General features: G+C 43.7%; 1 protein-coding gene across 1 annotated transcript in view; it reads left to right on the top strand.

The window, feature by feature from the left end:
• nsmfb (NMDA receptor synaptonuclear signaling and neuronal migration factor b) overlaps positions 1–24401 on the top strand; it is a 69847-nt gene that overhangs the window by 4649 nt on the left and 40797 nt on the right. The window contains exons 3-4 of the mRNA XM_063073804.1: positions 9008–9439; positions 12835–12910. Of these exons, the coding sequence (XP_062929874.1) occupies positions 9008–9439; positions 12835–12910 (508 nt within the window). The remainder of the gene's footprint in view (positions 1–9007; positions 9440–12834; positions 12911–24401) is intronic.

The following is a 24401-nucleotide window of genomic DNA, read 5'->3' as shown; positions in this document are numbered from 1 at the left end:
GTGACACTCGATAATGCTATCAACAGCATCTTCTTTACTGATGACTAAGAGCAGACTGATTGGATGGTAATTAACTGAATTTGATTTGTTCTGTTTTTGAAATAAAGAGTTTGGAGTCTGATTTATAGACATGAAGTTCTTTTAAAAAAAACACATCACAAAGGCTGCAGGAAAGAAAGGTGAGAAATGTAAATTGCTGTCTGATCCAAAGAAAATGAATTTTGTTATAGGGAGTTGCAAGACAGGCAGAACAATGTTAACCCACTTTATCCTTTTATGCCTTATTCTGTCTGCTCTGATTTTGAACAGGGCAAGTGTTTGAATGGTTTTAGCACAAGGCTTTGTAAAGCATACTGCAGCACATCAGAAGCACCATGAACTAGTGATAAATGGAACCGATGCAAAGATAACAAACAGCAGTTCTGTTACAATCACATAGTCACACCCATTGCCACAATCTTACCCCGTGATGCAGCTAGTAAACTGCTGCCTTGTAGCTCCTGTGACCCTGGTTCCATCACAGGTACCATACCTCCCTACCTTTGAGAATATCTATTGGGAACATTGTCACAGGAAAGCAGCATCCATCATCAGGGACCTCCACCATCCAGGCCATGCTCTCTCCTTGCTGTTGCCATCAGGAAAAAGGTACAGGAGCCTCAGGACTCACACCACCAGGTTCAGGAACAGTTATTACCCCTCAATCAGAGGGGATAACTTCACTTTCCCCAACACTGAACTGCTCCCACAACCTAAAGACTCACTTTCGAGGACTCTTCATCTCACGTTCTCGATATTTATTGCTTATTTATTATGATTATTTTTCCATTCTTTTCGCATTTGCACAATTTGTTGTTTTTTTGCACACTCTTGTCCACCCTGTTGGTGCGGTCTTTCATTGATTCTGATATGGTTATTGGATTTATTGAAAATGCCCACAAGAGACTAAATATCAGGGGTGTATATAGTGACGTATATGTACTTTGATAATAAATTTACTTTGAAGTTTGAACTTGCCTCGGTGCTGCATGTGTGGAATTTGCACGTTCTCTCTGTAAACATGGATATTGGATTGGATTAAATTGGATAAGTATATGGACAGGAAAGGAATGGAGGGTTATGGGCTGAGTGCAGGTCGGTGGGACTAGGTGAGAGTAAGAGTTGGGCACGGACTAGAAGGGCCGAGATGGCCTGTTTCCGTGCTGGAATTGTTATATGCTTATATGGTTATATGTGGGATTCTTTGGGGTGCTCAGGTTACTGGTAATGCTGTCAGCAGTACCTTCTTTACTGATGACTAAGAGCAGACTGGTTGGATGGTAATTTGCTGAATTTGATTTGTCCTGTTAAAACGGGTGCGTTGGTTGGTTAATTAGCCCCTGTAAATTACCTCTTGTGTAGGTGAGTGGTAGGACCTAAGAGTAGAAATCGGATTCACGTTGGATTAATGTAGATGGGTGTTTGATGATCAGTATGGACTCTGTAGGCAAAAGTGTCCTGTTTCTGTAGCGTAAGACTCTGTGATTCATTGACGCATAATTCCGCACACCTACTGCTACACATCCATAAACAACTCTGATGTAATCCTGTGTAGCTATAATCTGACAGAAGTAACCCCACAACACAAAACCTTATATGCTTATCAACGCATTAACATATAACCCTTACCACTGCGAAGAACAAGGGAAGCTGGAGCATAGGAACAAACAAACGTAGATTCCTTTTCAAGCTGCATATGATCTTGACTTCATTTTCCCTAAATCATGAAGCTCCCCACCCAACAGCACCGTGGGAGCACCTTCACCAGAAGGACAACCATGATTCAAGATGTGGCTCATCGTCACAGTGACGAGTGGTATTAGGTTTGGGTAATAAATACTGGAATGGTATCTGTTTGTAACTGGAGAAACACAGGAAGTGCTGGGGGAACTCAGTAGGTCAGGCAGCATCTATGGAGAGAAATGGACAGTTGCTGTCTTGGGCCATGACCCTTCATCAGTATTGAAGGAAAGTGGGGAGATAGCCAGCATTTTCTTTTCAGTTCTGGCATTTTATATTGACTATCTTCCCTCTTTCTTTCCAGTCCTTCAGCATTTTCTGTGTTGCTTCAGATTTTCAGCATCTGCAGTCTAACTTGGGTCTCTGTCTGTAACTGGCATCAAGATGCCCATCAATGCCTTTGTGAGGAAGCTTCTGTCCTTCCTGCTAGCTCTGTCCAACGTATTTCAATCGTGACCTCTGACTGTGTATACCTTGTCCATTATCTCTATGACCACGAGCTTTCCTATTTCCTCCCACACGGCAGGATTTACTTCCATTTGGAAAGTCAAGAACTAATTTGGAATAGTCAGCGTGGCTTTGTGTGTGGGAAACTGTGCCTCACAAATTTAGTTTTTCGAAGAGGAGACCAAGAGGACTGATGAGGGCAGGATGACAGATATTGTTGTAATAAAAATTAAAGATTAGCTTTATTTGTCACATGTACATCGAACCATCAAAACATACAGTGAAATGCATTGTTTGCATCAATGACCAACACAGTCTGAGATATGGTGGGGGCAGCCTGCATGAACTTTACATGACGTTTCACAAGGTCCTACAATGGTAGGCTAGTTCCTTTCCGCACCTTGTAGCACACTGGACGGCATTTTTACCGTTTCCTTAGCATTTTTCTGTTTATTATGAGGCTGAGTTGCTAGCTCGACCCTAGTTTGGTGGGACAAGTCAGAGGGTGGTAGTGGAGAGTTCTTTCCCAGACTAGAGATAGGCAAACTGTACAGTAATCTAAACTGGAGCTGGACTGACCCCTGTGCTTTGTACATTGGCTCAGTACCACTCCTGTAGCTAGAGCCCTTTGGCTATTTGGCATGCCTATGTCTGCTTATCTGCAGCTAGATACATTACAGATTGGAAAGCTAAAGGTGTACCGAAGGGTGTTGTATTAACTGCAGATAAAGATTAGTTTTATTTATCAATTGTACATCGGAACATGCAGTGAACTGCGTCATTTGTGTCAAATCAAATAGGTGTGGATTGTGCTGGACAGCCCACGGGTATTGCCACATTTCCATCACTAATGCAGCATGTTGTTAGCTCACTAACCCTAAATTTTATATCTTTGGAATGTGGGAGCAAACCCACCCCAGGTTACGGAGGGAATGTGCAAATTCCCACAGATTAAAAATGTAGCGGTTGGTAAATTCATTGGTCATTGTAAATTTTCCCATGATTAGGCTCGGATTAAATTGGGTGATTGCTGGCTGGAGTGTCTCGAAGGGCTGGAAGGGCTTATTCCCAGCTGTATCTCGATAAATAAACAAGTGTTGGGATCCAACCCCAGTCGTGGAGTTGGCGCCGTGATAGTGTTACGCTAACTGCCCCAACTCCCTTTTGAATGGCTATTTATCACGATGTAAAGTGCCGGGCTGGAGGGAGTGGTCACAATCCTCATATTAATACTCTAGTAATCGTGTCAAGGCTGTGACCAGAGGAGCAATTCAAAGGTCCTTTTCTCAATGCAACAGTCTCAGTCAGCCAGCAATTAAACATAATTACAGTGAGCTAGCTAATTGCTGTTGTTAACCTGGCCCATATCCCGGTGCCTGCAGTCACTCCTGCTGCCTGTTCCCATTCAATCCAAGTCAAAAGCAAGCCTCATCCACTTGTCCCAGTGGGTGTCAGTCACTCTTTGTGCCTTTTTTTTAACTAATTCTCTGTGTATTTGTACCTGTCTGTGGGTGGAAATCTGTCTGTGGTTGCAGGTGTTGTGGGGGTACTTTCATCAGCCGGCGTGGATGTGAGAATGACTGTTGTTCTGTGGATTTGCTAGTGTTTATGTTTGGAGCTGTAAGGAGATGTTTGAATACATACAGTCTATGCCTCTGCAGGAAGTGAATTGTATGCATATATTTCTATATGGATACCTATATATCTGGCATTTGGATATGAATGAACATTTGTTTTGGCAGCTGTTCACATGTATTGTCATGGTAGTGTAGTGGCTAGCGCAATGCTTTACAGTACAGGCGACCCAGGTTCAATTCCCACCCCTGCCTGTAAGGAGTTTGTACGTTTTCCCATTTGGTTTCCACCGGGAGCTCCAGTTTCTTAGGTCTAAAGATCGACTTGTTGGTAGGTTAATCGGTCATTGTAAATTAAGCTTGGATTAAATCGGGAGATTGCTGGGCGGCGTGGGCCCTGTATCTCAGTAATAAAATCATGATATTTATTTATATATAGTTACATCTTTGTGTATATATTAATAAAAATGTATGCGTGTGTGAATGTGCATGTATGTGTATAAGTGCATATTTGAATGGATTTGTGGGTTTGTCGTTGATACATATCGACTCTTCAATATGTCTGAGTGCTTTTTTATTCAGCTGTTTGTGCGTCTGTGCTTGTCTCGTTGGTCTCTGACCACGTAAAAGCTGTCCTTAAAGACCCTGACCTGCTAATCAAACTTCACAGAGAGATGGCCTTGCTTCGAAAGGACTGTGTCTTACTGATCCACATCTGTTTGATGCACAATGTTTTGCAGTCACGGAAGTGAAGTTGTTCACAAACAAAACCAATATTCAGCATGAGAGTACTCAGTAGTGAGAACCTCTGGCAGAGAAGGTGTTAATCTCATGACAAGTGTTTCTTTGAGCCCTCCTGCAGCACACATATGACATGTGTGAAGAGAGGAGTGTCAATGGTGTGCCTCTGATTCAAGTGGGCTTTATAGAGTCATGGATTTGTACATAACAGAATCAGGCCCTTCAGCCCATCACGTATATGCCCTCCACCATGCTTATCTATATAAATCCGACAAACCTTCCCTAATTCCATATCCCTCAATACCTTGCTTATGGAGGTATACAGTATGTCAAGAAGCCTCTTAAATGTTGTTACTGTTCCTGCCACACCACCTCCTCAGGCAATTCATTCCAGATACCAATTATTTCTTTATATGAAACACTTACACTGGAGCTCTCCCTTAAACCTTCTCCCTCCCACCTTAAAACTTGTATCCTCGATTTTTTTTTTAGATGAAACTACCATATCAGCTCCGTCATGGGTACTGGCCTCTGTAGTATCCAGGACACCTTCAAGGAACGATCCCCCAAAAAGGCGGCATCCAACAAGAATGCCTTGTTCTCATTGCTGTCATCAGGGAGGAGGTACAGAAGCCTGAAGGCACACACTCAGTGATTCAGGAACAGCCTCTTCCCCTCTGTAATCAGATTTCTGAATGGACATTGAACCCATGAACACTTGCCTCATTACTTTTTTATTTCTATTTTTTCACTACTTATTTAACTACATATACACACACACACACACACACGTATGTTACTGTAATTCACATTTTTTCTATTATTATGTGTGTATTGTGCTGCCTCCACGAAGGCAACAAATTTCATGGCATATGCCAGTGATATTAAACCTGATTCCGATGTTCAGTGTAAGCCCGAGGCAAGCTAGTGTGAAGAGACATTTGCAGTTGGATAGTTAAACAAGGGTCTTATAGGAAATGAAGAGTCTTTAGAATTATTTCTTATCTGCAGAATTTTGGGCTAGTCGTTGTTCCATGCCTCAGAGGACACATTAACCGCAGTAGCATTGCACTGTCATATGCTTCCTGTCATCAGATCATAGGCATAGAAGCAGCAAGAAGGCAATTTGGCCTCTTGTATATGCACAGCCACTGAAAAGATCCAGATGCCACTATCACTGAATTCGCTGAGCACTACGGTCACTGCTGCTCAGAGCATTTAGTGCGGTAGAAAAGGCAGCTGATTCCTCTCCTTAGTCGCTCTGCCATTGCCAAGCCAACAGAGATAGAACAACAGCTGTAAATGCTCAGTAGGTCAGTCAGCAGCTCTGGACTCCCAGCCTGGAATCCTAAATCAGTACTGTGAAGGACAGAAGTTAGTTTGGATAGCAGATAAGGTGGGGGAGTGCAATGGGTGGAACCAAGCAAATTTCTCTGGTCCATTGACACAGGATGATCTAATGTGGGACACTGAAGGTGCAATTAAGCTTCCGTGTGTGTGGAATAGCTAGTGAGTGGTAAGTTATAGAATAAATATAAGAGATTCTGCAGGTGCTGAAAATCCAAGGCAACACACTCAAAATGCTGGAGGAACTCAGCAGGTCAGGAATAAGCAGTCAACGTTTTGGGCCGAGACCCTTCTTAACAGAATTTTAAAGTAGTGAAGTTATTAGAGCAGTTGTCTCACTGGCTGTGATCCTGAGCTAGTGTGCTGTCTGAGTGGAGTTTGTATGTTCTTCCTTTGACCTTGTGGGTTCCCTCTCACATGCCAATTGGTAGGTTATAACCCTACAACCATGAGGCTCCTAAACTGGTTTGGATAACTTCAGTCCCACTAATTGACATACAAACTCACTTTCAAGGACTCTTTACAATTCATGTTTTCAGTATTGTTTTTCATTTGCACAGTTTGTCTTCAGTTGTTTATCAACCTTTGCTTATGTATAGTTTTTCATAAATTCTGTTGTATTTCTTTTTCCCCTGCAAGTGCCTAGCAAGAAAATGAATCTTGAGGTAGTATATGACAACAAAAAGCAAACCTTAATAATAAAGTTACTTTGAACTTAGAATTAGTTACTGGAAATTTTTCTCTGTATGCAGGTGGAATCTGGTGGGAGTTTATGGGCATGAGGGAGAAGAAAAATGGGAATACTGTAGGATTGGTGTAAATGCATGGATGGTGTTTGGTGCAGACTCAGTGGGCTGGAGGGCCTGTTTTGTGTTGTTTCTTTCTATGTTTCTATATCCAGCAGAGCAGACTATGCAAAGAAAAAGGAAAAGCTGAACCAAGATGATAACAGGCAACAACCATCCATACCCGTAGTATAGGGCTTCCCAATCTTTTTTTATCCTATGGACCAATATTGTTAAGCGAGGGGTCTATGGGCCACAGGTTGGGAACCTCTACTATAGAAAGTGAGAAACCGAAAGTTGGGCAATTTATTTATTGTTACAGCTCGGCTTAAGCCCTTCTGGCGCTTCGAGCCACACTGCCCAGGAATCCCAAGATTTAATCCTAGCCTAATTATGGGACAATTTACAATGTCCAATTAACTTACCAACCAGTACATCTTCGAACTGTGGGAGGAAACCAGAGCACCGGGAGGAAATCCATGCGGTCACGGGGACAATGTACAAACTCCGTACAGTGGGGTCACCTGTACTGTAAAGGCTTGGACTAACCACTACATCACCGTGCCTTCAGTATTTTCGTAGAGTCCTGCAGGTTGCGGTGAAGCCAGTGGGAGGTGTTGTTTCCGCACTGAGATGGGTGCCGGATAAATGAATGATTGGGAATGCACCGACAGAGATACCATGAGTATCCTCTCAGCCTTTCAACTGCAATCTGTGGACAGCTCCAGTCACAAGTGGACACCAAGCAAGTGTATAGTATTGGCAATATACAATGAACAGGGACAGATGATCTGCACCAGTAGTGGAGCCATTCTCCCAGTCACTCGCTCACTCCAGGGCCTGCTGTGAGTTACGTAATGTGGAATCTGATGCGGAACTGTTGTTGCCATTAACGGTGGGAGCATTTGGCCCTGGGTGAGCGACAGTGTAAGAATGTCCTGCATTCTGTGAGTACTGACGTTATGTCGTGAGTAACAGGTGCCTCCCTCTCAGCTGGGAACACGGTCTGCAGTCAGCAAAGGGGTAGATGTTCATGTCCCTCAGTTTCAGTTTGAACTCTGACCTGGGAATTGCTTTTGTGTAAAAACAATCAAAGAAGAGCGAATTGCAGAATTAAGACATTGCAAATCTAATTTGCTTTAAATCTGTATTGTAATCCCCTCTGTTGAAGTAACAGATAAGCAGGTCTGGTTGGATATATAATCTCCAGATGTCGTAGTCAGCTTCCTGATGGTTGCTTCTTTCCTCAGGTTACTCTGTGCAGACAGAAGATACACAAATCAGACCCAGAAAGTACAGGCTCTGGAGTTGAGTGCTCCCTGCGTCAATAATTACTTTAAACAGTAATAAGACAAACCATTTCCTTTCCCCACTGACCCTGCCCGGGCATCGCATCAGAGGATTCGGGCAGAGGACTCTGTAGTTGTTGGCAGGCTATTCCACCATCGGCTTCATCACATCCAATCTTGCCCCGTCCTCAAATGTCCAGATTAGTCACTGAACAGTTATTGGAGTATTCCTGTTAACATGCCAGTTGAGGTTAATGGTAAATCTCCCCTTGTCAATTCAAGTACTTTATTAAAGACAGTGCTAAATCCTACTCAGCTGAGGCATCACCAAATCAATGTGGTAGCAGATAAGCTGTTTCTTACTGAGGATTTCTGATGGATAAACATTGGTGGAAACACTGAGGATACCTCTCCCGTTCTTCATCATGCTTTTGAATTCTTTGTTATCCAAGGGCAAGGTTATAAATTACAGGTCTACAGAGTGGGCCTGGCTCGTCACTCGCGCTGAGGGTCACTCCACACTCTAAGGTCCAAACGGCTTCCCTTTTGGGTCACTGTTCTGTGATTCCACGTCCACCGGTTGGAACGGTCAGTACATTGATTTAAAGCCTCACCATTCTGACTGTGCAGGACTTCTTCATTATTGAAGAGAGTTCCTCCATGTTCCTGGAGCAAGGCTCGAACTCTCGGCCTTCTGCCTGGGAACATCTGTGCTGTCCACTGAACAGGCACAGGGAGTTGGTCATTTGGGAAACAAGTGATAGTTGTTAAGAGTTAACACTTAAGGAGCAGAATTAGGTCATTTAATCTATCGAGTGTGCTCGGCCGTTTGATCATGACTGATTTATTTTCCCTCTTAACCCCATTCTCCTACCTTCTGCACAAACTTTTGATGCCCTGACTAATCAGGAACCTATCAACCTCTGCTTTAAATATACCCATTGACTTGGCCTCTTACTCTGTCTGTGGCAATGAATTCCACAGAATTCTAATGAAATCAGTTCTATAGGTGGAGGTATCAACTGCTTCTCTCCTCGCCTTTCAGATCATCTGGTGGTAGAGACATCAATCGGCCCAGAGGACTCGTCTCAGCTCCAGCCACCGGTGCAGAACAAGCGGCGCCTGTCCGCCATCTCACAGAGCAGACTGGACCGCAGCTTCTCGGAGGAAGGGACAGAGAAGTCGACCGAGGCCCAGAAGCCCCGGGTGTACACCATCTCTGGTGAGAGCCAACTGATGGCCGAGAGGGAGAGCGAGGGCCCTCGGCCCGGCAGGGTGGGGCAGCAGGCACCTCAGGGACCGTGCAGCTCGGGCAGGAGCTGGTCCGGTGGCAAGCAGAGCTCCAAGGACTGTCCTGGCTGCGCAAAGGGCTCTGTCCCCACCCAGCAGACCTTCGACCTGGAGCAGGCGGCATCCCGTGAGCCTGCCCGACATCGCAAGAAGCTGGAGCGGATGTACAGCGTGGACAGGGTGTCTGGTGAGTGGGAACGCTGGCCCGCGTGTGGCTGGTTGACCATGGACATGGAACATAGGACACAGGACGGCAGAGTGTAGAACACAGAACACAGGGCAGGGCAGCACTAGTACAGACACTTCCTGCTGAACACAATGCCATATTAAACTAATCCCTTCTGCTGCACTTGATCCATATCCCTCCATTCCCTGCATGTTCATACATCTGTCTAAAAGCAACTTGAACACCACTACCGTATCTGCTTCCACCACCATCAGTCTGTGTAAAAAAAAACCCTTGTTCTGTACATCTCCTTTAACCTTTCCCCCTCTCAATCTAAAACTCTCGAAAATTCAACATTTCTACCCCAGAGAAAAAGATCTTGTCTGTCCACACTATCTATGCCTTTTGTAATTGTACAAACTTCCAATGGGTCTCCCCTCGGCCTCTGAAACTCCACAAATAACCCAGTTTTGTGCAGTGTAGTGAGAGGAAGGGAGTGCTGAGGTAGGAGCTCAGGAGGAGACTGGTGGACTGAGATGGGGTGTAAGATGGCAGGTCGTTGTGTTGGAGGGGAAGGGCACACCTGCCTATCGAAAGAAAATTGCATCTCCTTTCCTACCACTGATGTTGCTCAACCTGCAGGTTCCCTCCACTGGATTGTTAACGTGGGTGGGTGATTCCTTGCCTTTAGATGTGGAATCATGGAACATCGTAGTGACGTAGTTTAAATCTGGTGGTTGTTGCAAGCGTCCTACCTTAAAGCAATTTCAATCCATTTTTTTTTAAATCCAAAAAGCACTGGAGCAAAGAGATTTCATTTATCAGTGCTTCTTCCTCTCTTGAGGTGGCCTTGCCCTTCTTCACTGAAATCAGTGAATGTCCAGCCCCTTCTTATTTGTTGGTCCCTTGGCTTTTGTTCCTGCCTCAGGCTTGTCTAGAGTCACCATCTGGTATAGTTAGTGAGTCTTCAGTAAGATAGGGAATCGTACCCTAGACCTAGTGACCTCTCCCCTAGACTCAGAAGACTATGAGACCATGGATGTAGGAGCAGATATAGGCCATTTGGCTCATTGAGTCTGCCCCACCATTTTGTCATGGCTGGTCCATTTTCCCTCTCAGGCCCGATCTCCTGCCCATATCCCTTCCTGCCCTGACCAATCCAGAATCTATTACACTGCTGCCTCAAACACACCCAGTGACTTGGCCTCCACAACTGCCTGTGGCATTAGGGTTAGCATGGAGACAAGCTCCTTGGCCCATTTGTCCATGCTGACCAATATCCCCAGCTAAGCTATCCAGTTTGCCAGTGTTTTGCCCATATCCCTGGTAACTCTCCTTCTCCATGTACCTGTGTCTGAAACGTCAACTGCGCCTCTTCCTATAGATGCTGCCTGGCCTGCTGCGTTCACCAGCAACTTTGATGTATGTTGCTTGAATTTCCAGCATCTGCAGAATTCCTGTTGTTTGTGTGTAAATATCTTTTAGATGTTTCAGTGTATCTGCCTCAACCACTTGCTCTTGTTCATTCCATCTACTAACCACTCTGGGTGAAAATGTCATCAGGTTCTTACTAGCTCTCTGCCCTCTCACCTTAATCTGACGTCCTCTAGTTCTTCATTTCCTTCATCCTGGGAAATCAAGAACTAGATGACATTCACTCTGTCTATACACTCATGATACTCCTCTCGAAGGTCACCCCTCATTCACCTATGCTCCAATAAAAAGATCCAACCCACTTAGCCTCTCTGTATATCTCAGCCTGTTGAGTCCTGAAAAGGTACTTGTAAATCTCCTCTGCACTCTTAACAGCCTAATGTCATCTTTTTGGTCATGAGTCCGAGAGCCTGTGTAGGAGTCTCGAGCTGAAGTATTTGCCACTGCAGAGAGACAATGATTAAACCTCCTGTGTTGAAACAAGTTCAAAAGCAAATTATTGTTCTGATTTTCAAGGCAGGAGTCTTATTGAAAAATAATTTTCAGTTGGTTGCTAGGAGGCTCTACAGTCAGCGTGCATTTTGTAACAACATACTGTGTAGTGGGTTACTGTGTTTTTGTGTGATTACAGCAAGGGAGTTGTAAAATGACTCGGATTGGTGATGGCTTGTGGAGCTACCCACTCTCCAGCTTCAGCATTCGCAAATAGATCTGATTAGTACTCTCCACAGGTATAATCAGTGGTTCCATTTAATATCAGAGAATGTATACAGTATACAGCCTGAAATTCTTACTCTTCACAGACATCCACAAAACAGAAGAAAAACCCCAGAGAATGAATGACAGAAAAATGGAGAGCCCCAAAGCAGATTTCCATCAGTTTCCACCTCTTAAACTCGTCCTGAGTTGGCACAGTGGTACTGTTGTTCATTCTGCCCACTTTCGATAAAGGGCACCATCCTGACAGGGCTGGCGGAGTTGCTGTTTCTGTGCTGTATTTGTCTATCAGCAGGAAGAACTGCATGCTGTTGCCTGCAGTTAAACCCCTATGTGATAATGGTGCCAGGAGGAGTCTGATTTTAGCAAAGCTTCAAGTAGTCTTGCATAGACCTGTGAGATTCTGGTAAGAGGCCATGTAGGATTTGAGGCAAAAGTCCTAAAGGTCCTGGGACAAAGTCTTCGGCCCTGGATGTGAGTCTCCCAGGGTAGATGTGCTGAACAGACACTGAGGTTATGTTCAAAACTTAGACTGTGGTGGCTGTCTTGAATCTAATGGACCCAGCGGTTTGGAAAGATCAGATCTTGCCTCCACCTCAGTGATGTTTAATGGCGTCAAGCTCTGTGCGTATCAGCAGGTAACTCTGCTTTTCAATGGGAATGGGGAATTATATGTAGGAGCCGAACAAATGAGCACTTGTCTAGCTCACTCATGTTTGGACACCTTTAGTCCTAAGAGCTGGCCAGTGAGGTTCTGGATTTGCTACTTTTTCCTGCTTCTGCAGTTCCGGCTCCTTATCCCGTGGGACAAAAGTTTCATTTGAAGCTGGGTGATTCTCTATCCATTCTTGATATTCAACTGAAGATTGGATGCTGGAATCTGGAGCAACAATGTGATCTCAGTGGATTGACCAGCACTTTGGGAGAACAGGGAGTGTCGACATTTTGGCTTAAACACCTGCCTCAGTGCCTCAGGTCTAATTCAACCTGTGGCACTGACCTTTCCATCCTTCCACACTCCACACAGAAGCTGCTTGACCTCCCTCAACTCCCCCCCCCGCCCCCCCATGATTGGCTGATTGTTGGTCACTTGGACATCTCTGGGCCAATCTCCTTTCCTCATTTCTATCTATGGTCACAGTCAGAATCCAGTTAACGGACATGGTGGTAGCTCACTGCTGTCTGTTTTAGAGCAAGTTCTACAGGGTCACTTCCCTAATCATTCTTTCCATTGTTATTTCTGATCAAAGTCTTTTTTTTTTCAGACGATGTTCCAATCCGGACTTGGTTTCCAAAGGAAAACCTTTTCAACTTTCAGACAGCCACCACCACAATGCAGGCGTGAGTATAGTAACACATTGCCTTTGCTTTCTGAACGTTTATCGTTGGGTAAGATCACTAGATGCTCGGGCAGTAAGGAAATTTTAAGTGTTGGAGATCAGTGTAGGAAAGAAGACTATTACAGAGATTCAGAACTAATTTTATTGAAAGACAGAAAAGATCTGACTGCTGATGACTTGCTGCTATTTCCTGTGTCTTTTCTATTGTGATCCCGTGTGAAAGACTGTGCATGGACTTGCAATTGTAGGGTGCAGAGTTTTGCTGAGAAAACAAGAACCACGTTGTCTTTAAACCTGGGGTTATTTGGCAAAGTTTAACTGGTGCAAGTAACCCCAGGTTTAAAGACTTGAACTGTTACTGGTTTCACAGCAAAACCTACAATTGCCAGTGAGTGCACATTCTTTTATGGAAAGAAAGATGAGGGAATTTACTTGGCAAACTTTAACTGATGCACAACATTGCAAGCAAGTTTTTCATTTTGCTTAGAGTCTGTGATTGCTGCACTGTTGGAATTCCAATCTCACAGGCGATATGTTTAAGCTTAAACCCTACCTACTACCTTATGTGAATGTAAAAATGCACATTTTGAGGAAAAGCACATGAAGATGAGTTATCAAATTCCTGGCAATATTCACTCTACCCACAAGAATGGTTATGTGTATGGTGTCCTGCAGTGAAGACACTACCTGCCATATTTCTCTAAATGAAAATAGTGACAAAATGTAAAGAATAATTAATTAATGATGAAGTGTTTTGGGATTTCAAGAACATATGAAAGGTAATATGTAATAGGAATAAAAAACAGAAAGTCATGTAAACATTCATCAGGTTCTGCAACATTTGTGGGCAGAAAAGCAGAGTTAACTTTATCAGAGCCTCCTCTCACCAGTTCAAATCTTTGATCTGAATTTTTTTTAACTCTGGCTGTCTCTCCAGATCTGCTGTATGTTTCTAGCATTTTCTATGGTCATTTCAGATTGCCAGCATCTGCAGTTTTTGATTTTCAATGATTTATTTTGCTTTGGGTCCAGGTTTGGCTTTCATTGGGGCCCAGGTAGTTTACACTGATTTATAACACTTCACATTTGGGATTTGAGGAAATTTGACTTTAATTTGGCAGTGGCAGATTAGCTGCAGAAATGTGTGCAATTTCATGGCCACTTTCTGGACTGTGTCTGCAGGGGAAATGAGTGAATTGGTCTGAACTCAACTCAAGGAAGCCCGTTGCCATGTGAACAGTGGTCATCTGTGGCACTAGACAGTGACCACCTCCCACCCAGAGGGAAATTGATGAAGACCCATTCACACATATTTCAACCTGAAATATTAACTTCCTGCAGTTGCTGCATGGCCTATGGAGTATTTTTTCATCATTTTCTTTTAAATTTCAAATTTCAAGCATTTGCATTCTGACTCAATTTTTGTGTAAATGCAAATTATTTCTTTAAATATGTACCATTAGCAGAAAAGGCCAAAGATTCAGTCCATTGAAAGCCTTACTTCATTGGGTTCATTAAGATTTCCGTTGATGGTAATATATTAATTTTAGGGAAACGTCGTAAGCTAAACTTTCCCTAGCCTGGAAATTTCTCACAAGGCATCTTGCTTTCAAATCTAAGTTTCCCCATTCATTGTGTCAATATTATGGTCAGGTTCAGGCTTCAGGCATAAGCGTCACTCACCGCTTGTGTGGCATCAGGCAGCAATAAAAATTCCCTTTCATCTGTGCACTGCATCTAAATCAACATTGAATCACTTGAGCTACAGGTTGTGCCCTGATACGTTCCCTCCACATCTGGGGTGCAGAAGTTGTATAATCCTGGCTGACAGTGAAACTTCCTTTTTCAAAGAGTGCAATCAAGACCTAGACAGAGATAAGTTGTACAGTATTATGAGAGAGTGAATCATTGCCTCTGATGATATCTTTACACATTTTTTGGAGGATCTGGGCTTCACTGACAAGGCCAGTATTATCCGCTTTGGTTTGCTAGGCATTTAAAAATCAACTACACAGGGAATTGCGTTCACTTGGACCCTGAAGCACTGTTTCCTCCATGAACTCCTCTCTTACACCTCTGTGGCCGTCTTCATCTTCCTCCCAAATCGTATGTGGGGTGTTGTAGGGACAGGGAGTGTATGTGTGTGTGAGAGAGGGAGAGAAAGAAAGAAAATACTAAGGAATATCCACGTACATGCCCACCACATTTTGGGTGTGCCTGTTACTATACATGTAGGTGTATTTGGTCTCCAGTTGCTACTGGAGCAAGACCCCTCCCTCTGTCAAGCTCATACGGTGGCTGAGGATGAAGGGTGACATCGCAGCATAACAGCTAGCGAAGCACTTTACTGCGCCTGAGAATGGGAGATCGAGGTTCAATTCCCGCTGCTGACTGTAAGGAGTTTGTACCTTCTCCCTGTGACTGCAGGGGTTACCTCCACTAATCGCGGGACAATTTACAATGACCAATTAACCTGCTAACCGGTATGTCTTTGGACTGTCCATGCAGAACGTACATTCCTTATAGGCAGTGGAGGGAATTGAACCTGGGTCACTGGTACTGTAAAGCATTCAGCTAACCACTGTGCTACCATGCTGCCCCAGAATGGTTGTGCACGAGGGAGAGAGTATCAGCAGGTTAGAGAAAGGTGGTGCGAGGAAAGGTTCTGCTCTGACGTGCGAGCAAGAAATAATACCTCAGAAGTGAGTCAGCAAGTGAGAGTGTAAGAGTGAATGCATGAGAGACGCAATGACTCAGCAAGTGAGAGGGTAAGAGTGAATGCATGAGAGACGCAATGACTCAGCAAGTGAGAGACTGAAACGCAGACTCAAATCACAGTTTGGGGAGAGAGAGTCAATGCTTGTGAGCTGAAAAGAGAGAGAGAGAGAGTCAGCACATGGGGAGGGAGAGCGTCGATGCAAGAGGGTGTATATGAAAGTGAAGGAGTCAGCACGTCAGAACTGTGCATGATGTGGAGGGTGAGTTGGTGTAAGTGAGAGAATGAGAGGGTCTGCATGAGAGAGTTAGAGTGTGGGTAAGGGGGGAGGGTCAGTGTGTGGGTCTGAGGGTCTGAGGGAGAGAGAGGCACTGTGAGTGAGGGAGGGAGAGTCAGTGTCTGAGAGAGAGAGAGAGTATATGTACGTGAGGGAGATTCAGTGTGATTGTAAGAGAGGGAGGGAGAGCCAGTGTCTGTGAAGGAGAGAGTCACTATGTGTGAGGGAGAGTCAGTGAAGGAGAGTTACTCTGTGTATGAGGGAGAGAGAGTAACAGTCAGTGTATGTGAGAGAGTGGGCAGCACTTGGCACTGATGGAGATGTAGTCTTGCAGATTCTGTTCTTTGCCCCAAATTGCAACCACAAATCAATAACAGTGACATTGTAGACGGTTACGATGATGCCCTGTGGCAATGGAAAAGATTGCATTGAAGGAATGGCCTGATACACTTTATATATAGTGCCGCTGATGTATGCTGGTTGCTGTGCAATGATGTGGAAAGCTCCCTCATGCCCTATTTACATCAGTCATATTGGAAAATGACACAGAAACCTACAAAAGTCATACACTACTAGCAAGTTAAGACACCTTTAATATAGCAAAATGCCCAAAGGTATTCTCAGAATTCTATTCATAAAGAAGTAAGTTAATTAGCCAATTTCCCCTTAATATATAGGCGAGTGTTAGAATCGGGGGGAGCTGACGGAAATCTAGGGAGAACAAACAGGGATTTATGTCGGATTGGTGCACATTGGCATTTGATGGTTTCAGTGCACTCGATGGGCCGATGGGTCAAATTTTGTTTTGTCTGACTCTCCAAGTCCAAAATAGTGTTTGGGTAACACTTGGTGTAAAGGAAAGGGAACCAAGAGGTGTAGAGGGCCTGTCTTGAGCAGGGATCAGGCAGGCTGATGGCAGTCACCCGAGTGAGGGTGAAGGAATGGGCGATGGGCAAGGGTACAGCTTCAGAGGAACTGTGAACCCGAAGATGGCCGTGATCCTGGAAGGATTTGAAAACAGGGATGAGAATTGTAAAGCAGAGGATATGGGGATTGGTAGCAATGCAAGCCGCTGAGCTCAGGTGCTACCTGACAGAAACAATTATTATTCCCTTTTGGCCAAGCCACACAAACAGGAGTCGGCAGCGAACAAGCACAAGTTGCGTTTTATTGATGCAAGCATTTGTTCTCTTTTATCTGGCGTGTACTGTACATGAAAGGAAAATGCACCTGGATTTAGTAATGACAGAAACAGGCGGTACCAACCAGAGGTCTGAACACGGCTTAATAAGCATCCCACACCCTAAGTAGTAATCCACTAACCTGGAACTAATTGGGTGTCACTTAACAATCAAGCTTTCTCTAAAACATTTCCATTATTCCTATCAGTGATTTTTTTGTTAAACATGCAAAGTATGCCAGCATTTGAGAGCTAAGTTTGGTGTTTAATGAGATCACACTGAATACTGAATAGCAGTAGGTTCAGTCAGCCAGCATGTTAAATGAGTGCTCCCATTTGGTAAATTTATAATTGAATGTAAATTTATTGCACCAGCGGTGCGTCATATAAAATATAATTCCAGGGTTTCAACCAATTGTTTTCTTGATAATAATCCTCTTTGGGAATCAGCAGATCAAATAATGATTACACTTGCCTTAAATATGGAGAGCTTCCAGTGCTCGATACTATCTCCTGTATTTCACATGTCTCAGTTCCCAAGGTGATGCGGTTCAATGTAATTGCTCATCAGCTTGCCTTTAGTAAGTGTAAATCCGGAGTGTGACTTCAAATGACCATGGCAGATGAAGACGGGAACTAAGCTATGAAAATGTACTCCAGTAGAACTACCAGGGCTTAGTTTCAAACAAGGAACATCAAATGAGCGTAATTGCTTTTCACGGAATTGTGGAGGGAAAGGAAAATGAAACGCCTTGGAGTTTTCAAGATGTGGCAAATCACTTTATAATAAGCCAATACACAGAACTGGAATCGGGTTTAATATCACTGGCATATGTCGTGAAATTTGTTGTTATGCAGCAGCAATACATTGCAATATATAGTAAAAGAGAAAGAAAACTGAATTACAGTGAGGCAGTGTTCATGGGTTCAACGTCCATTCAGAAATCAGATGGCTGAGGGGAAGAAGCCGTTCCTGAATTGTTGAGTGTGTGCCTTTAGGCCTCTGTACCTCCTTCCTGATGAGAAGAGAAGAGGGCACGTCCTGACGAGGGCCCTTAATGATGGATGCCACTTGTTTGAGACATCGCTCCTTGAAAATGTCCTGGATACTGTGGAGGCTAGTGACCATGATGGAGCTGACTAAGTTTACAACTCTCTGTAGCTTATTTTGATCCTGTGCAGTAGCCACCCCCCACCCACCCACCCAACCATCCACCCAACCATCCACCCATACCCAGACGGTGATGCAGCCCGTTAGAATGCTGTCCAGGGTACATCTGTAGCAATTTGCGAACGTAAAAGAGAAGTGTAATAAAGTAGCAAAAGCCAGGTTTACAAGCATTTCAGCTCAAGAGACCCATATGGATGATCAATGGTGAACACAAGGCTCTGTCTATCCCTTAAATAGAATTTCATCATATTCTTCAATGTAAGAAACAAGAGATTCTGCAGGTGCTGGAAATCTTGGTCAACACACAAAATACTGGAAAAATTCAGCAGAACTGAGCATACGTTCCTGGTCTACTTGCTGTTGTAGCCCAGTCACTTCGGGGTTTGGTGCGTTAGGCATTCAGAGATCATCTTCTGCACACCACTGCTGTAATGTGTGGTTATTTGAGTTACTGTCACCCTATTGTCTGCTTGAACCAGTCTGGCCATTCTCCTCTGGCCTCTCACTAACAAGGTTTGTGCCCACACAACTGCTGCTCACTTGATATATTTTTTGTATTTTGCACCTTTCTCTGTAAACTCTGGAGTCTGTTGTGCATGAAAATCCCAAGAGGTTAGCAGTTTCTGAGAAACCCGAAACTACCCCGTCTTGCACCATCAACCAATCCACAGTCAAACTCTCTCAACTCACATTTCTTCCTCATTCTGATGTTTGGCCTGAATAACAATTGAACCTCTTGATCATGTTTTAATGCATCAGGTTGCCAACACGTGATTGGCTGAGTAGATATTTGCATTAACGAGCAGGTGTACTTAATAAAGTGGCTACTGAGTGTATCTGCTCAGTTCAATGGCATCATTAAATACCCAGTTCTGGCATCATCCTATTAAATATCCTTTGTACCTCTATACTGCTGCTATAAATGTTTTAATTCTTGGAGGACTGAATTCTTAAAAGTACTTCATGAATATACAAATTTAATATTGCTTTGCTACATATCCAGCAAATTAGCTCAGTCTAGCAGGGATTAAGCAACCTTGCAGAAATTAATTCATTTTCCTTGTTTTCTTCAACATTATTAGCATAAAATTACTTCAAGCAGCCTCTGTGTGTGTGTGTGTGTGTGTGTACCAGTCCCTGATATCCCCCTGCTCAGTTAGGCACTATTTTCAATGAAACATGTAACTTCCTTATTCTTGGCACATTGCTAGTAAGTAATTTGCCAATTGTGTGTCCCTTTCATAATTGTGTTGACATTCTGAGTCTTTCAGGTGACCTCCTTTGTTTAGTGATATCTGCAAATTTGAAATATTTCCTGCCCACGGGTTCGAGTGAAGCAACAATGGGCTTTGCTGTAGTTTCACTCATAGTCATGGTCATACTTTATTGATCCCGGGGGAAATTGGTTTTCGTCACAGTTGCACCATAAATACTAAATAGTAATAGAACCATAAATAGTTAAATAGTAATATGTAAATTATGCCAGTAAATTATGAAATAAGTCCAGGACCAGCCTATCGGCTCAGGATGTCTGTCCCTCCAAGGGAGGAGTTGTAAAGTTTGATGGCCATAGGCAGGAATGACTTCCTATGACGCTCTGTGCTGCATCTCGGTGGAATGAGTCTCTGGCTGAATGTACTCCTGTGCCCACCCAGTACATTATGTAGTGGATAAGAGATATTGACCAAGATGGCATGCAACTTGGACAGCATCCTCTTTTCAGACACCACCGTCAGAGAGTCCAGTTCCATCCCCACAACATCACTAGCCTTACGAATGAGTTTGTTGATTCTGTTGGTGTCTGCTACCCTCAGCCTGCTGCCCCAGCACACAACAGCAAACATGATCACACTGGCCACCACAGACTTGTAGAACATCCTCAGCATCATCCGGCAGATGTTAAAGGACCTCAGTCTCCTCAGGAAATAGAGATGGCTCTGACCCTTCTTGTAGACAGCCTCAGTGTTCTTTGACCAGTCCAGTTTATTGTCAATTCGTATCCCCAGTTATTTGTAATCTTCCACCATGTCCACACTGACCCCCTGGATGGAAACAGGGGTCACCAGTACCTTAGCTCTCCTCAGGTCTACCACCAGCTCCTTAGTCTTTTTCACATTAAGCTGCAGATAATTCTGCTCACACCATGTGACAAAGTTTCCTACCGTAGCCCTGTACTCAGCTTCATCTCCCTTGCTGATGCATCCAACCATGGCAGAGTCATCCGAAAACTTCTGAAGATGACAAGACTCTGTGCGGTAGTTGAAGTCCGAGGTGTAAATGGTGAAGAGAAAGGGAGACAAGACAGTCCCCTGTGGAGCCCCAGTGCTGCTGATCACTCTGTCGGACACACAGTGTTGCAAGCACACGTACTGTGGTCTGCCAGTCAGGTAATCAAGAATCCATGACACCAGGGAAGCATCCACCTGCATTGCTGTCAGCTTCTCCCCCAGCAGAGCAAGGCGGATGGTGTTGAACGCACTGGAGAAGTCAAAAAACATGATCCTCACAGTGCTCACTGGCTTGTCCAGGTGGGCGTAGACACGGTTCAGCAGGTAGATGATGGCATCCTCAACTCCTAGTCGGGGCTGGTAGGCGAACTGGTAAGTGTGGCCTGACCACAGGCCAAAGCAGCTCCAGAACAAGTCTCTCCAGGGTCTTCATGATGTGGGAGGTCAATGCCACCGGTCTGTAGTCATTGAGGCCGCTGGGGCGTGGCCCACCGTGGTGGTTTTGTGTTGGGGAGGGGTATAGTCATGACAGCAGGGTGAGGACTGTGAGGAGGGGTCGGAGGGGAGAGTGGAATATGTGTTGGTTGGGGGCCGACAACAGATGGCTCATGTGGGGGATGGGCAGGGGTCACAATGTTGAATTTGTTAAAGAACAGGTTAAGTTCGTTGGCCCTGTCTTTGAACTTTGACTATCTCCATTTAGCAACATACAGTCTGGGGAGAAATCTGACTGACTAATGCACAACACTGGTACCCAGGTGGCTCCAAGTAAATGAGCAGGCATTCTAAAACCTTCCCTGCTGAATAAATATGAAAAATAATCCACCTGACACCTGTCTTCTGCTCGTAGGCATCGCTCCATGAAGAGAGAATTTGAACGTACAACAGTACCTTGTTGCAATGTTACGATCTCCAAAATATTTAACCTGCATATAATAAAGCTTTCATGTAAAAAAAATAAACTAAAATGTTCATTACTTTTAAAATTAAGTTTACTACTTATCATTAACAGAGGGATTCTAACTAGTTTTTCTTTATGTTCTGATGTACAGTAGGGAAGGTAAACCTGTTGTCATAATAGAGTCACACAGCATAGAAACAGGCCTTCACCCAACATGTTTGTGCTGCTCGTTGTACTTATTTACACTAATCCCTCTTCCCCATAGTAGCTTCCTTTGCTTTATTTGGTGTCTAATTCCAAACTGATTGGTTATTCAACCTCCCTTCAAAATTCCCTTCAGCAAGTTGCTCAACTCAGTCAAACATCGACCAGCATGTTAAGGAGGCAGTCCTTGTTTGCTGCTTAAAAATATACCCAGGTCACAGTATTATACAACATACTTCTTCAACTTCCTTTCAAGTGAAATAGCCATCACAGTGGTTCAACATGGAAGTATTTTCTTTTAATCCTTTAAAAGGAACAGTACAAAGCACCTTCCACAAGAAAGCCATCAAGGAAAGCAATACCAACTGATGTGTGTGTCAGCCTCTGAGCCTAGTGGGTAGAAAAACGCCAAAGACTAAACTGACTCTCTGGGGTAATTCTGGAGAAACTGCTTTTTGCCCACCCTTTAGCTTTCAGATATCATACTTACTGCAGCAGTTCAGACCAAGCATTTCATTGTAGCCTGCTTTGTGAAGTCTTGAGTTTGTGGAATGTTCTATATAAAAGCTGTTCATTGGGTAAAATCTTAGTCAATAAAGAAGGAACTTGCATATAGCCTTTCACATCCCTATAAGTGGTTAATGGCCAGTGAATCGGCTTTGATGTGTGCCTACAATATTACAAAGGGAGCAAAAAGATAACTTGAATGTTACAACTCAAATAACAAAGACGATCATGATCAGTACACAAAGGCTGCCATTTTCTTACCCACAATCCCCTTCCCTCCCTCAAGCGTATCGCCAAAGTGTTAATCCTAACTAAATGCTTACATAGCCCAAATGAACAGAATTCAACATCAAACACAGGCTCGATGAACAATGACATGGTGATAAACAGTTAGGCATTTGTCATTGGTTTGAGGAATTTATATTGACCAGGCAAAAGGGAATAACTCACCTGTTTTTCTTCAAAATGGTCTTATGTAATCATTTACAGCAAAGGTAGAAAAACTGGCATCTCAATCAGTGCAGGTCTGTATCACTGCATTGATCTATCAGCCTTAATTTTTGTACACTGCACTAAATTTGAACCCCTGACTTTTATAACTCCAAGGTCAGGAATGCTGTAATAAGTGAAGCAGTATTTTGAGGAGAGTCCTGAAAGGGGAAAGGGAAGCAGATTTAAAAAGGCAACAACAGATCTAAATGGAAGAGGCTGCTTCTGATGAGAGACATATTAATGTTATGTGTGCCAGAGGCCAGAATGGTGAAGTCACACAAATCAATTCTATAGGGCAGAAGGAGAGAGAGTGATAGAGAGCCAAGAGAAAGGAGGGATTTGAAAGATGGACGTGAATTTTACCAGAGCAGGGTTAATAGAGTGTGTTAGTAGCTGTGAATCGACTAATTGATACATTGTCCTCGTGTTGGATTATGAATACAGCAATCTAGCCTTGTGTTGAACTGTACAGTGTTATCATTACAATACCTGCACAAAGATTTAAGAAATGTTTCTGAAATAGTTGTCCATATGTTGAATTGTAGGGTAAATTGCTATAACAAGAAGCATGCATTGTAGATTTTGGAGTGAGTTCTGTAACAATGTCCCTGTGTTAGAGTACAGTGGGTTACTGTGACTGTGATCCTGCATTGGGTTACAGAGTGAGTCAATGTAATACTGTGTTGGATTATGGAATCCGTTTGGCAATAGGGCTCCTCTGTCGGATTAGGACTGAGTTACTCTGACGCTCTCCTTCTATTGGATATGGCATGAGTTACTGTGATAGTGTTCCCGCGTCGGGTTATAGAATGAACTGTGAAACACAGTCTCTGTGTTTGATTACAGAGTGAGTTAGGTGAGTTACTGTAATAATGCTCCTTTGTTGGACTGTGGTGCAAATTAGCCCCCCCTCCCACCACTCCTCCTCCCGATCAGGATCACGTGAAGCCACAGGAGCAGGTGGTGGATGGTCGTATGAGCAGCTGGTGCATATCACAAGCCCTGGTTGTGCGACCACTGATGTCAGGCAGACAATCTCTGAAGAGTATTGATGAGTGGCTGTGGTCACCATCTTGTGAAGACACTGCTCAGAAGAAGGCAATGGCAAACCAGTTGTGTAGAAAAGTTTGCCAAGGGCAATCATGGTTGTGGTTAAAGATAAGAATAAGAACAACAGAGTGGAGGAGGTATTAAAGACAGATCAAAGACCATGATCGCCCACGTCCTACCTGATGGCGCAGAACAAATGATATGTTGGATTTGGTGTGAGCTGGTGTAACACTAGCTCTCGGAGTGAGTTAGTGTAACAGTGACTCGATGCTGTTTAACAGAATGGATTATACAACAGAATGCATGTTGGATTATGGTATGAGCTACTATATCAATGTCCCATTGCTTTTGATCTTGGAATGAGTCACCATAACTATACTCCATTGTTAGATTATCAAGTAATTTACTATAATATTGTCTCTGTGCTGGATTAAGTAGTGCATTCATGTAAAAATATTCATATGTTGATTATATAAAGAGTTTCTGTCACAGCATCCCTGTGTTGGATTACCGATTGAGTTCTGTATCTGTGTCCCTGCGCTGAATTTTTGCTGTGTCTTCATATAACAAAAATTCCGGCAACTTGGATTATATAATGAGCTACTGTAACAGCATCCCCCTGTGGGATTACAGAATAAATTTTGTAGCAGAGTACCTGCGCTGAATTCTTTTAAGGAGACCACCATGTGTTAGATTACAGAATAAGTTACTGGTCAGAATATTCTTTCAAGTGTTGGATAATATCTGCTTCAAAGTCACTAACCCG

Source organism: Mobula hypostoma, chromosome 21 (genome assembly GCF_963921235.1).
Source record: "Mobula hypostoma chromosome 21, sMobHyp1.1, whole genome shotgun sequence".
Taxonomy (NCBI): domain Eukaryota; kingdom Metazoa; phylum Chordata; class Chondrichthyes; order Myliobatiformes; family Myliobatidae; genus Mobula; species Mobula hypostoma.
Note: the sequence above shows the minus strand (reverse complement) of the source record. Positions and strands in the feature narration are given on the sequence as shown.